This window comes from Stomoxys calcitrans, chromosome 4 (genome assembly GCF_963082655.1).
Source record: "Stomoxys calcitrans chromosome 4, idStoCalc2.1, whole genome shotgun sequence".
In the NCBI taxonomy this organism is placed as follows: domain Eukaryota; kingdom Metazoa; phylum Arthropoda; class Insecta; order Diptera; family Muscidae; genus Stomoxys; species Stomoxys calcitrans.
The window spans coordinates 148,757,202-148,774,360 of NC_081555.1; the positions used below are offsets into that span (position 1 = coordinate 148,757,202).

The window sequence follows — 17,159 nt, forward strand, 5'->3', positions numbered from 1 at the left end:
CGGACCAAAATTGTGGCTTCCACAGCCCTAAAAGGCCCTATCGGATGAAATATATATATGGGAGCTATATGTAAATATGAACTGATTTTGACAAAATTTTGCACACACATGAGGACATCGAATAAAACAACTCATGCTTTAATTTCAAGTAATTTTGGTTTATTTTACGATTCGTCTTCGAATTTCGAACTGCGGAATGCACTAAAATTTTCAAAATTCGGAAAAATTAAGGAGTTGCAGTGTTTTAGACCTTAACATTGAGTATGAATTTTTGGGCCCGATAGCAATCCCCAGTGTCAACAACCCTGCAACTACCTTAATCACCATGAAATATCTGTGGAAAATTTCAAGTGTATTACTGCATTTGTTTGACGGCTATCGGGATTTCGACAGGCGGCCGGACGGAGATGGCGGTATCGACTTAACGCATTAACGCCTGACCTCGAATATCTTGTCCGATTTTAATTAAATTTTATATATTCAATAATTATTTTTTTTTTTTTTTAAATTTCGCGAAACTTAATTTCTAAGGAAAGAATATACAAATTTATTTTATCATAATTCAAAATTCATACATTAAAAAATTTTTAAAAAAAAAATTTAAAAGTCACTGTGTAAAATTTCAGCCAATTTAAGAATTGCGCCCTTAAGGGGCTCAAGAAGTAAAATAGAGAGAGCAGTTTATATGGGAGCTGTATCAGGCTATAGGCCGATTCAGACCATAATTGACATTTTGAAGGTCATGGGAGAAACCGTTGTACAAAATTTCAGCCAAATCGGATAATAATTACGCCCTCTGGAGGCTTAAGAAGCCAAGATCCAAGATCGGTTGATATGGAAGCTATATCAGGTTATGGATCGATTAGAACCATATTTGACGCAGTTGTTAGAAGCCATAACAAAACACCTCATGCAAATATCAGCCAAATCGGGTAAAAGTTGCGCCCTCTAGTGCCTCATGAAGTCAAGATTCAAGATCGGTTGATATGGCAGCTATATCAGGTTATGAACCGATTTAAAGCATACTTACCACGGTTATTGGAAATCATATCGAAACACGTTGTGCAAAATTTCAGCGAAATCGGATAGGACTTGCGCCCTCTAGACGCTCAAGAAATCAAGACCCCTGATAGGTTTATATGACAGCTATATAAGGTTATGGACCGATTTGAACCATACTTAGTAAAGTTATTGGAAGTCATAACAAAACACTTCATGCAAAATTTCAGCTAAATCGGATAATAATTGCGCTCTCTAGTGGCTCAACAAGTCAAAGCCCCAGATCGGTTTATATTGCAGCTATATCGAAACATGGACCGATTTGAACCAAACTTAGTAAAGTTATTGGAAGTCATAACAAAACACGTCATGCAAAATTTTAGCAAAATCGGATATGAACTACGCCCTGTAGAGGCTCAAGCAGTCAAGACCCCGGATCGGTTTATATGGCAGCTATACCAGGATATGGACTGATTTCAACCATATTTGGCACAGTTGTTGAAAAGAAGTTGAAAAGTCATAACAAGACACCTCATGGAAAGTTTAAGCTAAGTCGGATAATAATTGCGCCCTCTAGTGGCTCAAGAAATCAAGACCCCAGATCGGTTTATATGGCAGCTATATCAGGTTATGGACCAATTGAACTATTCTTAGCACAGTTGTTGGAAGTCACAATAATATAACTCATGCAAATTTTCAGCCAAATCGGATAAGAATTGTGCCCCCTAGTGGCTCAAGAAGTGAAGATCGGTTTATATGGCAGCTATATCAAAACATGAACCGATATAGCCTATTTACAATTCCAACCAACCTACACTAATATGAAGTATTTGTGCAAAATTCAAGTGGCTAGCTTTACTGCTTCCAAAGCTAGCGTGCTTTCGACAGACAGACGGAAGAACGGACTGACGGTCGGGCATGGCTAGATCGACTTAAAATGTCATGACGATCAAGAATATATATACTTTATTGGGTCTTAGACTAAGATTTCGAGGAGTTACAAACAGAATGTCGAAATTAGTATACCCCCATCCTTTGGTGGAGGGTATACAAATCCGAGCTTTTAAAATATTTTTGGTTATCAACACTTTTGTCCTACCTATCATTATACCATTCTCCATTCAACGCTTTCCTTGTTTCATTTATAAACACTTGTTAAAAAATGGACTTACTTAAATTTTCCTCCCCCACCTAAAAAAAAAGAAGTTTTTTCCCAAAGACCATCGATCTTGACCATTTCAAAACATACCCCAAACCCTTGTGATTCCATTGCTAGATTTAGCTAAAACACAATTGGATATGGAATGGTTTTTGTAGCAACGCCACCAGTTGATACCAACAGCGTCGATATCAACCCCTTATGCGGACATGGAACATGTTGCCAGGCAACCATGTCAAAAAAGTGGGGAAATAAGGGAAACTAAAGTAGCGTTGAAGCAAACATTCTTTTGGCATTGTAGTTTTATATCGTCCAAATACTCGAAGGAAGTGGTCAAAACTCAAAGGAAAAGAAAAAAATCAATTTTTATAAGCAATTCTGAAGAAAATGTCCTTCAAGGAGGTGAGAGGTATGGGTCCAACAGCTATTCCACAGAAAGATATAACATTACAAAAAGCATGGCAATTTCAGATTTAGCTGAACATTTAAAGCTGCTGGGTTATCCTCATACATTTCCCTTGCAAGCCTTATCCTCCAATTTTGGTTGCTTGGCCTCCTTCTATGTGGTGGCCGAGGTGCTGCAATGGTTGGCCGGCCTTTTGGAGCCGGGAGCCATATTACCAGGAGGTATAAACACACAGGAGGAACGAGTGCTGCTGATACGTTCGGCCACCGAATTCTTTGTCACAAAATCAGCCATTAAATTGAATCCCCGCAAGCTTTATGCAGCCTCTGCAGTAACGGCAGGGGAATTGCAGAAAATCACTCGCCTTTTGATAGCGCCCAGTGCCAATGAGGATAACCAGGAAGAAGAGGATAATTATCGCAGTTTAAATCAAGTGGACATTGGTGATAAAATCGAGGATTTGCGTAGAGCTCGAGAGCTATCATCGGATTTAACACAAAGGGGAGCCACCCTTCATGAGCTGTTACAAAAGGAAATGAACAACAAGGAGGCCAGATTGGCCCAGGCAAATCGACCCATGGAATTGGCGTCTGTGGAGAGGACGCTTAAAAATGCAGTGGCCTCTTCGCAGCTTAAACTGCAAGCGAATAAGGCACAACTGGAAAATGCGCGTGTCGAGCTCAATGCCTTGCAATCGAAGCTACAAAGAAAGAAGGCCGAATTGGAGAGAACCAAACAACGTTTGGAGGCTTTGCAGAAAATACGTCCCGCTCATATGCAGGAGTTCGAGGAGTATGAAAAAGAATTGAAAAATCTCTTTCAGCAATACTTTCTGCGTCTGCATATACGTGATGCCTTGAGGGCCCAGTTTGAGGCTCGCACTAAACGCTCCACACCTATTTCGTCGCCTTTGCTGCAAAAGACCAATGAGAATTCAATGCCTTTTATACCCGAAGGCCTGTTGGCCGATGACGATGACGATTTGGATGATGATGAGGCTCGTTTAGAGGGTAGTTCTGCCTTGGACAATGAAATACCTCAGGATCATCCCTCCATGAAGAATATGAAAAATGCTGCCTCTAACAAAAGACCGGGTACGGCAACTTCACGTATGCGTCCCACAACTGGGAGAGGGCGCAAAGGCACTGCTCTTATGAATGCTGCCGCTGCAGGAAGAAATGATAATTCCGGCACCTCAGAACAGCAGGATATGGAAAATGACAGCTCATTTGGGAGCACAGACAGTGACTTCGATATGGCTGAACTGTTGGGCATTAGCACCAATGCTACAGGCGGTGCAGTTTTGGGATCAAATGGTCCCCCAAATCTGGATGATGATGATTGTAAGTTGAGCTATTCCACCAGAATGGGGAAGAATTTATCGGATGTGTGTTTGTTTTCTCTTTTTAGTCGATTTGAATTCAATGGACAGCATAAGCATTTCAAAGATTACCGGTGAATTGCAAGTGCGTCCAAAGACTGCAATTAAACCTGAACATCACAGCGATGAAGATTTTTAAATAGAAGTGACATACATACAAATGACTTACAGCTACATACTTACGAACATATATTTTGAGATTTAAACTTTTGAATAAATATAAAGCTTTGGTTTTTTACCAAGCTTACAACACCAAAACTTACATACGCCTCAGTATTTCGGTGGACTGCTATGGAGAAAAAGTGCTACATAAGGACCATACAACAGGTTCAGAGAACATCGCGCTGTAATCGAGGCGACCATAGAAAACCTGGAAGGAAGGGAAGATGTTTCCGATCAGATACCTTAGACGACACTTGAGGTCTAATGCGAGGCACTGCTGCCAGTCTTGGAGTGACGAAACCCTAATATTGCCATCTGGACGATCATGTTATACGGATGGATGAAAGCTAGAGGACAGTGTGGGCCGGGGGGTCTACATTGAGAACCCAAGGACAGAGATCTGTTTTAGACTACCTGACCATAATACGGTCCTGCAGGCGGAGATCCGGTCGATTTGGCAGTGAAGGCCTGAGAACCGCCGTAAATAAACTTGGTTAACCCGAAGGCTTTCGGGTCGACGCAGTCCGAGTTAAGGACTTTGTCGACGAATGCTCATGCAACCCTGTGAAACAGCAAAACGGTCGGCAGAACCGCGAAAATCGTATGGGGAAATCCAGATCGTAAGAAGACGAGGCTATTACTGAAAGGAAGTAAAAAGGAGGTCAGTATAGCTCTCGGTATCATAGCGGGACACATAGGACTACGAGTTCAATTATGTCAAATGGTGCGGCAACTGATAGCATGTGCAGGGCAGATGATGAGACGTTGGAGCATTTCCTTTGTCTTTGCCCGGTATTCGCGTCTATCAGATACCGGCACTTAGGTTGGGACACAATACCAGACATTAACCAACTAAGGGGAGTGGCATGGAAAACAATTATAGATATTGTAAGAAGCACGGAATTCCTTACATAGGGTTTCTTTTTCGAGGTTACTTTTTTAGTATTTAGAGCGCACAACAAGCTGATTACTGGCTTAGGTGTATGTCCATAGTGGCATGGAGCGGATTAATATTCGCACCTAGAATTCTACAAAATTCCATGAATTTTCATAAATTCTGTGAATTTTCATAAAGTCTATGAATTTTCATAAATTCTGTGAATTTTCATAAATTCTATGAATTTTCATAAATTCTATGCATTTTCATAAATTCTATGAAATATCATATATTTTAAGAATTTTCATGAATTCTAGGAATTTTTATAAATTCTAAGAATTTTCATAAATTCTAAGAATTTTCATAAATTCTAAGAATTTTCATAAATTCTAAGAATTTTCATAAATTCTAAGAATTTTCATAAATTCTAAAAATTTTCATAAATTCTAAGAATTTTCATAAATTCTATGAGTTTTCATAAATTCTATGAATTTTTATAAATTCTTTGATGTTTTATCTATAGCTCAAATTTTTATAAATTCTATGAATTTTCATAAATTCTACGATTTTCGTAAATTCAATGAATTTTCATAAATTCTACGAATTTCATAAATTCTTTGAATTTTCATATATTCTATGAATTTTCATAAATTCTATGAATTGTTATAAATTCCATGAATTTTCATAAATTCTTTGAATTTTCATATATTTTATGAATTTTTCATAAATTCTATGAATTTTTTTTTTATAAATTCTATGAATTTTTGTTGTTTTTCGAACATCGTCCAGCTCAAGATCATATTCAATGTTTTTCGTGTTAGTATTCAAAAGTCTTTGACTGGTACGGTGGATCGCGATTTCAATTTATAAAAAATTCATTCAAAGAATTTTTTATAAATTCTATGCATTTTCATAAATTCAATGAATTTCCATAAATTCAATGAATTTCCATAAATTCAATGAATTTCCATAAATTCAATGAATTTTCATAAATTCAATGAATTTTCATAAATTCAATAAATTTTCATAAATTCAAAAAATTTTCATAAATGCAATGAGTTTTCATACATTCAATGAATTTTTTATAAATTCTATGAATTTTCATAAATTCTATGAATTTTCATAAATTCAATGAATTTTCAAAAATTCAATGAATTTTCATATATTCAATGAAATTTCACAAATTCAATGAACTTTTACCACCAGGATGGGGGTATACTAATCCAGTCATTCCATTTGTAACGCCTCGAAATATTGATCTGCGACCCAGATTATGGATCATTTCGACATTCTGAGTCTAACTAGTCATGCCCATCTGTCCGTCTGTCGAAATCACGATAACGGTCAAACGCGTAAAACTAAGCGCTTGAAATTTTGCATAGATACTTCTAATTGATGTAGGTTGTTCTGAATTGAAAATGGACCATTTCGGTCCAGATTTGGATATAGCCCCCATATAAACCCCGATTTGACTTCTTGAGCCCCTATGACCCTCAACTTTCGTCCAATTTGGTTGAAATTTGGAACAAGGATTTAAGTTATGAATTTTAACGTCCATACTATGTATGATCCGAATCGATCTATAAACAGATATGGCCCCAATATAAACCGATCTCCCGATTTTACTTCTTGAGCGCTTAGAAGCCTCCATTTTCATTCGATTTGGCTGACATTTTGAACAATGATTTGAGTTACGACTTTCAACATCCATGCCAATTATGATCGGAATCGGTCTTTCAAAGATATAGCCCCAAATAAGCCGATCTCCGGATTTGACTTCTTGAGTCCCTAGGAGCCTCAATTTTCATCCGATTTGGCTCACATTTTGAACAACGATTAAAGTTATGACTTATGATCCGAATCGGTCTATAAACAGATATAGCCCCCATATAAACCGATCTCCTGATTTGACTTCTTGAGCGCTTGCAAGCCTCAATTTCCATCTGATTTAGCCGACATTTTGAACAAAGATTTGAGTTATAACTGCCAACATCCATGCCAAGTATATTACGAATCGGCCTATAAAGAGATATAGCTCTCATAAACATCGATACCCGGATTTGACTTCTTCAACCTTTAGAAGCGTAAATTTTCACTTGATTTGTCTGAAAATTTGGCCCAATCCACTATTTAATGACTTCCAACCTCCATGCCAAGTTTTATCCGAATCGGTCAATATGGTGATATAGGCCACTAAGTACCGATAGCGCGATGTGACTTCTTGAGACCAAAATAATTCAAAGGCAAACTCAGTTAGTAAGAGTACATTTTTAGCGGAATCCATGGTGGTGGGTACCCAAGCTTCGGCCCGGCCGTACTTAACTCGCTTTTACTTTTTTTATATACAAAAATTTTCATAAGTCTATGGTTTTTTTTTAATTCCCTGCATTTATGTGAATAGAATGAAATTTTTATATGTTAGTAAGTTTTGTCAAAGTTCTTCTGTGGTATTGCAATTTTGAACACTTTATGGAACAGCACCCACATAATTATGTACTTAACATAACGCTTTAGCTTTTAAATAACAGTGAAATATATCGAAATATACGTTTAACAGACAGCATGTAGTTTAGGTTTGTAGATTTGCCGCTACATTGTGTTATATTATTTACACATAGATGGCGCCACTAAAATTATTATGAAGTATTGGGTTGCCCAAAAAGTAATTGCGGATTTTTCATATAGTCGGCTTTGACAAATTTTTTCAACGGCTTGTGACTCTGTAATTGCATTCTTTCTTCTGTCAGTTATCAGCTGTTACTTGCTTTAGAAAAAAAGTGTAAAAAAAGTATATTTGATTAAAGTTCATTCTAAGTTTTATTGAAAATGCAACCCGATATAATTTGCCAAAGCCACCTAATGATTTTAAATTATTCACTGCCACAGGATGAAAGGTATACTAATATTGAGATTCTGTTTTAACACGTCAAAATGCGCTAATCTTAAAAAATCTTATCAAATAATCTCTCTAAACCGCGATAAGGTTTAAACAAATAAAGCCAGCCGTTTGAAAATTTCTCAAATATTATGTACTGACTTAAAACCTTGCGGATGTATGTAACTTTTATATAAACCAATCAACCTGAATAAACATCTTTTCTTCTGTATATAAAAGAGTAGTGTCTGACTAACATCCCCCGGTTGAAAATTTTGAATGGTGGTCACAATTGGTACGAAAGTGCAAGATAAGGCTGAGTTTTTGGAAATTCTACTAAATTTCGTAACTTTGTAGTGGACAAATCTAAAACAATTAAAATTTGGACGATATTCAACGAAAGGTTTGGAGGGTACCAAAACACTCTGTTACAAATTTCATCAAAGTGATGAAAAAATGATCCATTTAAGGACGCAATACTCTATATCGGGAGATTGGTCTATATGGCAACTATATCCAAATATGGTCCGATCGGGACTGTATTCAACAAAAATGTTCAGAGGGGTACCAAAACTCGCTGTGCCAAATTTCATCGAAATAGGATGAAAAATGTTCCTTTTATAGGCTCATTACACGATATCGGGAGATCGGTCTATATGGCAGCTATATCTAAATATGGTCCGATCTGGACCACATTTGACCGAAATGGGAAGGGGTCTACCAGAATACACTATGCTAAATTTTATCGAATTCGGGTAATAAATGGATCTTTTATGGCCTTAATACCCTATATCGGGAGATCGGGCGGTCAGTCTATAGGGCGGCTATATCTAAAAATAGTCCGATCTGAAGCGCACTTCACAGAAATGGGCAGGGGTCTAGCAGAACTCACTGTGGCAAATTTCATCGAAATCGGATGAAAATGACCAATTCCTTGCCTCTAGACTTTAAGTCTGGATCGATCTATATAGCGGCTATATATAACTAAAATCCGATTTTATGAGATCAGAAGATCAGGTTTATTATATACAAAGAATACGAAATCATCAAAAATTGTTTGAAAAATAGTTTTGTACCCAAGATATCTGCAAAATTATAAATACCCAGCTCCTGGGTACCCAATTTACCGGGTAAATACCCAAAAGGTATCGCCCATCTCTACGCATTACTGGTAGCACAAAGTTTTACCAATTTAAATGACCATAGTTTTTGCAACACATCGAAATATCCATTTCCGACCCCATATAGAAAATATATTCTTGATCAGCGTAAAAATCTAAGACGATCTAGCCAAGTCCGTCCGTCTGTCTCCGTCTGAAATCAGGCTACATTCTTTAAAAATAGAGATATTGACCTGAAAATTTGCACAGATTCTTTTTTGTCTATAAACAGCTTAAGTTCGAAGATGGGCTATATCAGACTTTATCTTGATATAGCCCCCATATAGACCGATCCGCCGATTTGGGGTCTTAAGCCCACAAAAGCCACGTTTATTATACGACTTTGCTGAAATTTGGGACAGTGACTTGTGTTAGGCCCTTCGACATCCTTCTTCAATTTGGCCCAGATCGGTTCAGATTTGGATATAGCTGCCATATAGACCGATTTAAGGTTTTGGACCCATAAAAGGCGGATTTATCATCCGATTTCGCCGAAATTTGAGACAGTGAGTTGCGTTAGGCCCTTCGACATTCTTCTTAAATTTGGCTTAGATCGGTCCAGATTTAGATATAGCTGCCATATAGACCGATCTCTCGATTTAGGGTCTTCGGACGCATTTATTGTCCGATTTCGCCGAAATTTGGGACAGTCAGTTGCCTTAGGTCCTTCGATATCTTTCGTCAATTTGGCCCAGATTGATTAAGATTTGGATATAGCTGCCATATAGACCGATCTCTCGATTTAAGGTCTTGGACCCATAAAAGGCGCATTTATTGTCGGATTTCGCCGAAATTTGGGACAGTGAGTTGCGTTAGGTCCTTCGATATCCTTCTTCAATTTGGCCTAGATCGGTCTAGATTTGGATATAACTTCCATATAGACCGATCTCTCGATATTATATTTTGGGCCCATCAAAGGCGCATTTATTGTCCGATTTCGCCGAAATTTGGAACAGTGAGTCGTGTTAGGCCTTTCGACAACTTTCTTCAATTTATCCCATATCGGTCCAGATTTGGATATAGCTGCCATATACACCGATCTCTCGGTTTAAGGTCTTGGGCCCATAAGAGGCGCATTTATTGTCCGATTTCGCCGAAATTTGGGACAGTGAGTTGTGTTAGGCCCTTCGACATCCGTGTCATTTATAGTTCAAATCGGTCTGTATTTGGATATGGCTACCAAAAAGACAAATAATTTGTTCTACAAAATTCAGCAATGACTTGTGCTTATTAGATCACAATATCCGTGTCAAATGTGGTCCAAATCGGACCATATTTCGATTAAGCTGCTATGGAGGCGTAAATTATGCATTTTTTATCGGATTATGACGAAAGGTGTTTTACATACATACCCGAGGTGGTGGGTATCCAAAGTTCGGCCCGGGCGAACTTAACGCCTTTTTACTTGTTTTTATTAATTCATTAATCGCTAGAGCGCACAATAAGCCAATTAATGGCTTTGGTATGTGTTAATTGTGGAATGGGGCGGATTAATATCTGCACCCTCTTTTCAACCTAATCTAACCTAATTCATTAATTCCTGTGAAAACATTACTCGAAAGATTTGTAATCAAGATTTATAATCTACTTCCAGATACATTTCTCTTGAGCCCCATATTGCACCGATAACCAGAATGTCCATTAAGGTACCTTTGGGCGGGTTTTGAGGTAGGGTATTCCCCTCTGTAGGTTTATATTTAAAACCTAAATTAAATGTAGTTGTTGTTGTAGCAGTGTGTTGTACACTGAGGCGGCAGCCCTTGCCGCTGAAGGACTTCATCGGGTCAATCCAGTACGTACAACCGGCTGCCTTGGGATTGCTTTAAATGTAGTAGTCCAATCAAGCTTCATTGCAACTTCAATTTACACCCCAACACCCCATTAAGAAAGTCATGGTGTTCTGCTCCCTAGTTGGACATTGAAAGCTATATACCACATTGGCCTCCCTTATAATGAAATGAATAATCAAAAAACTTTCTAATTAAGTTTCTAATTCAAATTATTATTACACTTTGTCTTCTTTCTATCAAGAAGTTTAAGAAAATGGCAACACTTTTTCTCTAGGCTGTATACAACTCTCTTTTTCTGCTCTTTCTCTCACTCTCTCTGTCTCTCTCTCTTCATGTAACATTATTCAGTTACCTTTTCTTCTGTCACTGCATTTCAAAAAAAGTATGGCAATAATGGACTTCCTCAAATTAACTCTGTCAACAACGTGTCCTGTACATGCGCAGATGTTAAACAAACACTTCGTTTGTTACCAACAGAGCCATTAGGAATATATTCGTGTACTTCTTGATTTTTTTCACATATTCCACATTTCCCTTCAAGGTCCCCCGCAAAAACCGAATACTATGAGCTTCTAAGAAATAAGAATATAAACAATTACTACATAATAACTGCTAAGAAAATTTCCTCTAAACCATATTTCAATTTTATAGAAAATTTTCTTCTTTCCTTTTAGCATACAAATTAAATTTTTGAAAATATTGACATTTTCTAAAAATTAAATTGTTTATATGGCAATATGAATTTTGTTGTCCTTCTTTTGAGATTTGAGGGTTTTTTATGAGCATATAATAATTTTGCAATACATTGCAATTTTATACCAGTTGCTAGGCCGTAACTTTTTTTTGTGATTTTTTTTTCCTCTTTTATCTGTCACTTGTCACTCTTTGTGTCAGAAACAATAAAAGTCAGAGAACATTTAACGACAGTGACAGTAGATGGACGTCAGTGATTACTCACTTTAGTTGCCATACTTTGAAAAGGGAACAGTTTCGGTTGGTTTCATGCGATAAAGATTTTACTTTGTCATATTAAGTGGTGCCGAAACAACTAAAATTAAATTCAAATTTTCAAAAAAAAAAAGCGAAATAAAACAAAAATTTCGGAGTAAGCGGCGGTATGCACCTCAAACGAAAAATGTATTGACATACCTAAACGAAATTGTCGGCTTGCTTTGTGTTACAGGATGACATTGAAAACATTGGATATATTTTTTATACCCACCACCATAGGATGTGGGTATACTAATCTAGTCATTCCGTTTGTAACACCTGGAAATATTCGTCTAAGACCCCATAAAGTACATACATTCTTGATCGTCTCGACGGCCTGAGTTGATCTGGCCATCCATCTGTACATCACGAAAGGGGTCGTGCAGCTAGCCGCTTGAAATTTTACACATACATACTTACTATTGATGTAGGTCAATGGGATTTGCAAATGGGCCATATCCGTTGAGATTTAGATATAGCTCCCATATAAACCGATCTCCCATTTTGACTTCTTAAGCTCTTAAAAGCCCCAATTTATGTCCGATTTGGCTGAAATTTTGCATGCAGTGTTCTGCTGTGACTTCCAACACCTGTGCTAAGTACGGTCTAAATCGGTCTGTAACCTGATGTACCTCCCATATAAACCGATCTCCCGTTGTGACTTATTGAGCCCATAAAAGCCCCAATTTATTTCCGATTTGGCTGAAACTTTGCATGTACTATTCTGTTATGACTTTCAACAACTATGCTAATTACGGTCCAAATCGGTTCATAATCTGATATAGCTCCCATATAAACCGGTCTCCTGATTTGACTTCTTGAGCCCTTACAAGCCGCAATTTTTGTCCAATTTAGCTGAAATTGAGCATATGACGTTTTGTTATGGCTTCCAACAACTATGCCAAGTACGGTCCCAATCGGTCTATAACCTGATAAAGCTCCCATAAAAACCGATCTCCCGATTTGACTTCTTGAACCCTTAGAAGCCGCAATTTTTGTCCAAATTGGCTGAAATTTAGCATGCAGTGTTCGGTTACGACTTCCAACAACTGTGCAAAATACAATCCAAATCAGTGTATAACCTGATATAGCTCCCATGTATAACTTTCCGGAACCTTTTTCGGTTCGTAAAAGCTTTGATTTTTGCTGGTTTGACAACAGATTGGTATGTTGAATAAAATTATGCCCTTCAACTTAATTTATTATACCCTTCACCATAGGATGGGGGTATACTAATTTCGTCATTCTGTTTGTAACTCCTCGAAATATTCGTCTAAGACCCCATAAAGTATATATATTCTTGATCGTCATGACATTTTAAGTCGATCTAGCCATGTCCGTCCGTCTGTCTGTTGAAAGCGCGCTAACTTTCTAAGGAAATTTTGATCAAATACTTCTTATTAGTGTAGGTAGGTTGGGATTGTAAATGGGCCATATCGGTCCATGTTTTGATATAGCTGCCATATAAACCGATCTGGGGTCTTGACTTCCTGAGCCTCTAGAGGGCGCAGTTCCTATCCGATTTGGGTGAAATTTTGCATGACGTGTTTCGTTATGACTTCCAATAACTGTGCCAAGTATTATTTAAATCGGTTCATAACCAGATATAGCTGCCATATAAACCGATCTTGAATTTGGATTTCTTTACTCACTAGCAATTCTTATCCGATTTGGCTGAAATGTTGCATGAGGTGTTTCGTTATGACTTCCAACAACTGTGCCAAATATGGTTCAAATCTGTCAATAACCTGATATAGCTGCCATATAAACCGATCTAGGCCTCAAGAAGGCCTAATAATTATCCGATTTGACTGAAATTTTGTACATCGACTTCTTCCATGACCTCAAACATACGTGTCAAATATGGTCTGAATCGGTTTTTAGCCTGATGCAGCTCCCCTATAAACCGATCTCCCTATTTTACTTCTTGAGCCCCTAAAAGGCCCAATTCTTTTTCGATTGAGCTAAAATTTTACACATATACTTCTACTGTGGTCTCCAACATTCAATTCAATAAGCAAAACAATTTTTTTCTTTTATCCTTTGATTATCTAAAAAGAGATACCGGGAAAGAACTCGACAAATGCAATCAAAGGTGGAGGGTATATAAAATTCGGCCCGGCCGAACTTAGCACTCTTTCATGTATAAATTTTTAGCAGAATTCATGGTGGTGGGTTGCCAAGATTCGGCCAAGCCGAACTTAGCACACTTTTCTACTACTGTTTCTACTAACATCGCCTTCATAATTAATCTGCTGTAATTTTCAGCAAACAACAGACTTTTCAGCAGTCATCATGCTGCTCTCAAATTGCAGAATAAATTGAGAGCAGACAGCAGACAGTGTTTGCAATTTTTATACCCACCACCGAAGGATGGAGATATATTCATTTTGTCTTCCGTTTGCAACACATCGAATTCCATCCATTTCTGACCCTATAAAGTATATATATTCTTGATCAGCGTAAAAATCTAAGACGATCTAGCCATGTCCGTCCGTCTGTCTGTTGAAATCACGCTACAGTCTTTAAAAATAGAGATATTGAGCTGAAATTTTGCACAGATTTATTTTTTTGTCCTTAAATAGGTTAAGTTTGAAGATGTGCTATATCGGACTATATCTTCATATAGCCCCCATATAGACCGATTCGCCGATTTAGGGTCTTAGGCCCACAAAAGCCACATTTATTATCCGATTTTGCTGAAATTTGGGACAATAACTTGTGTTAGTCCCTTCGATATCCTTCATCAATTCGGCCCAGATCGGTTAAGATTTGGATATAGCTGCCATATAGACCGATCTCTCGATTTAAGGTCTTGGCACCATAAAAGGCACATTTATAATCCGATTTCGCCGAAATTTGGGACAGTAAGTTGTGTTAGGCCCTTCAACATCCTTCTTCAATTTGGCCCTGATCGGTCCAGATTTGGATATAGCTGCCATATACACCGATCTCTAGATTTAAGGTCTTGGGCAAAAAAATGCGCATTTATTGTCAGATTTCGCCGAAATTTGGGACAGTGAGTTGTGTTAGTCCCTTCAAAATTCTTCTTCAATTTGGCTCAGATCGGTCCAGATTTGGATATAGCTATCATATAGAGCGATCTTTCGATTTAAGGTTTTGGGCCCATAAAAGCCACATTTACTCCCCGATTTTACTGAAATTTGGGACAGTGAGTTGTGTTAGGCCACTCCACATCCTTTTTCAATTTGGCCCAGATCGGTTCAGATTTGGATATAGCGGCCATATAGACCGATCCTCCGATTTAAGGTTTTGGGCCCATAAAGGACATATTTATTGGCCGATGTCGCCGAAATTTGTGGACAGTGAGTTAAGATAGGCCCCTCGATATATTTTTGCAATATAACACAAATCGATCCAGATTTGAATATAGCTGCCATATAGACCAATATTTCGATTTAAGGTTTTAGGGTCATTAAAGGCGCATTTAATATCAGATTTCGCCGAGATTTGGGACAGTAAGTTGTTTTAGGCCTTTCAACGTCCTTCTTCAATTTTTGCTTCAATTTTGCTCTGATCGATTCAGATTTGGATATATCTGCCATATAGACCGATCTCTCGATTTAAGGTCTTGGAACTATAAAAGGCGCATTTATTGTCAGATTTCGCCGAAATTTTGTACAGTGAGTTGCGTTAGGCCCTCCAAAATTCTTCTTCAATTCGGCTCAGATCGGTCCAGATTTGGATATAGCTGTCATATAGACCGATCTCTCGTTTTAAGGTCTTGGGCCCATTAAAGGCGCTTTTAATATCCGATTTCTCCGAAATTTGGAACAGTGAGTTGTGTTAGGCCCTTCGACAGCCTTCTTAATTTGGCCCTAATCGGTTCAGTTTTGGATATAGCTGCCATATAGATCGATCTCTCGATTGATAGTCTTGGCCCCAAAAAGGCACATTTATCCGATTTCGCTCAAATTTGACACATTGACTTATGTTAGGCTTTTCGACATCCGTGTCGTATATGGTTCAGATCAGTCTACATTTGGATATGGCTACTAAAAAGACCAATATTTTGCCCTACAAAATTGAACAATGTGATTTGTACTTCTTAGACCACTCAATATCCGTGTCGAATTTGGCCCAAATCCAACCCTATTTCGTTAAAGCTGCTTTGTTGGCATAAATTATGCATTTTTCACCGGATTATGACGAAAGGTGGTTTACATATATACCCGAGGTGTTGGGTATCTAAGGTTCGGCCGGGCTAACTTGACGCCTTTTTACTTGTTTGTTTTGTTCCACAAATATTGATTGATTTTTACCTATTTTTTAGAAAATATTGTTTTTAAAGAAGTCTTATAGCTATCTTCCACCTAAAAAATAACCCTCAAATAACCCTTTTACTCTAAAAGTAACGGTAGACCAGCCGAATACCAACTGCATGTATATCCACAAAATCCCATATGCCATGGTATTCGGACCACCCCCATCAAAATGACAAGTGTCACATTCGGCCAAACTGAGTATAGAGCAGAGTAAACTTCAAATGAAAAATGGGGGTTGTCTTTTTTTTCGCCAATATTGTTATTGTGTTCTCTTCGCTCTAAGTGAGTGAGTGTGTGTGTGTGTGTGTCGATTGCTGTGAGATATTCGTGCTTAGGTCGTTACATCTGTAGTGGTGGCAAAAGGACGATGAGCAAAACATTACACAGCACAAACAAAAGAACATTTATTCAAAATTTTACCATAAATAGTTAACTAATAAATAACAAATGTATATAATTGTAATAAATAACAAGTCTAGCATTAGAATTCAATAAAATTAAGATGATTTTGTGACAAAAACCAAACGAAAAAACCAATGCAAAAATTCAACTCCTCAAAATTGGATGTCGCGAAAACTGTTTTCCCAACTCGAACGTGAACGTGAGCGAGCAGTAGCAGTAGCAGCAGCACCAGCACCAGCAGTACCAGTGAGAAATCGATACGACGATGGTATACACATAAACAACATTCCAAAAGAGGAAGCAAAAAATAAAATAACAGTCAAAAGGATTGTCATTCCACACACATACAACAAACAAAAATCTATAGAAGATTTAATTCGGATTTAATTTTTAAAAAAATACAACTCTTACATAGCCATATATATATATACAGATCTATATATATACATACATACATACATACATAATATATATACACTCACACACACACTGCAACACACTCTCGTACATACATCTACCTTCTATATACATATATAGTATATATCATAGTTTAAACAACAAAAAAAAAAGATCGGAAAAAACGAAAAAAATAAACCAACCAAATGGAATCTAGAAGTTAAGGTGAGTCCTGTGAGTTCCTGTGCGAGTCGATACACTTCCTCACACAGCATC

The 17,159-nt window shown here is 37.6% G+C and overlaps 2 protein-coding genes across 3 annotated transcripts in view; both read left to right on the forward strand.

The window, feature by feature from the left end:
- The first annotated feature begins 2,466 nt into the window (after nucleotides 1-2,466).
- LOC106090290 (clusterin-associated protein 1) lies at nucleotides 2,467-4,207 on the forward strand. Its single transcript, XM_013256435.2, has 3 exons — nucleotides 2,467-2,567; nucleotides 2,630-3,907; nucleotides 3,975-4,207. The coding sequence occupies exons 1-3, from the start codon at nucleotides 2,546-2,548 to the stop codon at nucleotides 4,082-4,084; spliced, it is 1,410 nt and encodes a 469-aa protein (XP_013111889.1). The 5' UTR covers nucleotides 2,467-2,545; the 3' UTR covers nucleotides 4,085-4,207.
- Nucleotides 4,208-16,439: 12,232 nt separating this feature from the next.
- Nucleotides 16,440-17,159, forward strand: part of LOC106090289 (inactive rhomboid protein 1) — a 33,000-nt gene continuing 32,280 nt past the window's right edge. Inside the window, exon 1 of one of the 2 annotated variants that reach the window (XM_059367512.1) lies at nucleotides 16,440-17,108. The gene's annotated coding sequence lies outside the window, so the exon portion shown is untranslated. The remainder of the gene's footprint in view (nucleotides 17,109-17,159) is intronic. The other variant, XM_059367514.1, reaches the window with a different exon arrangement.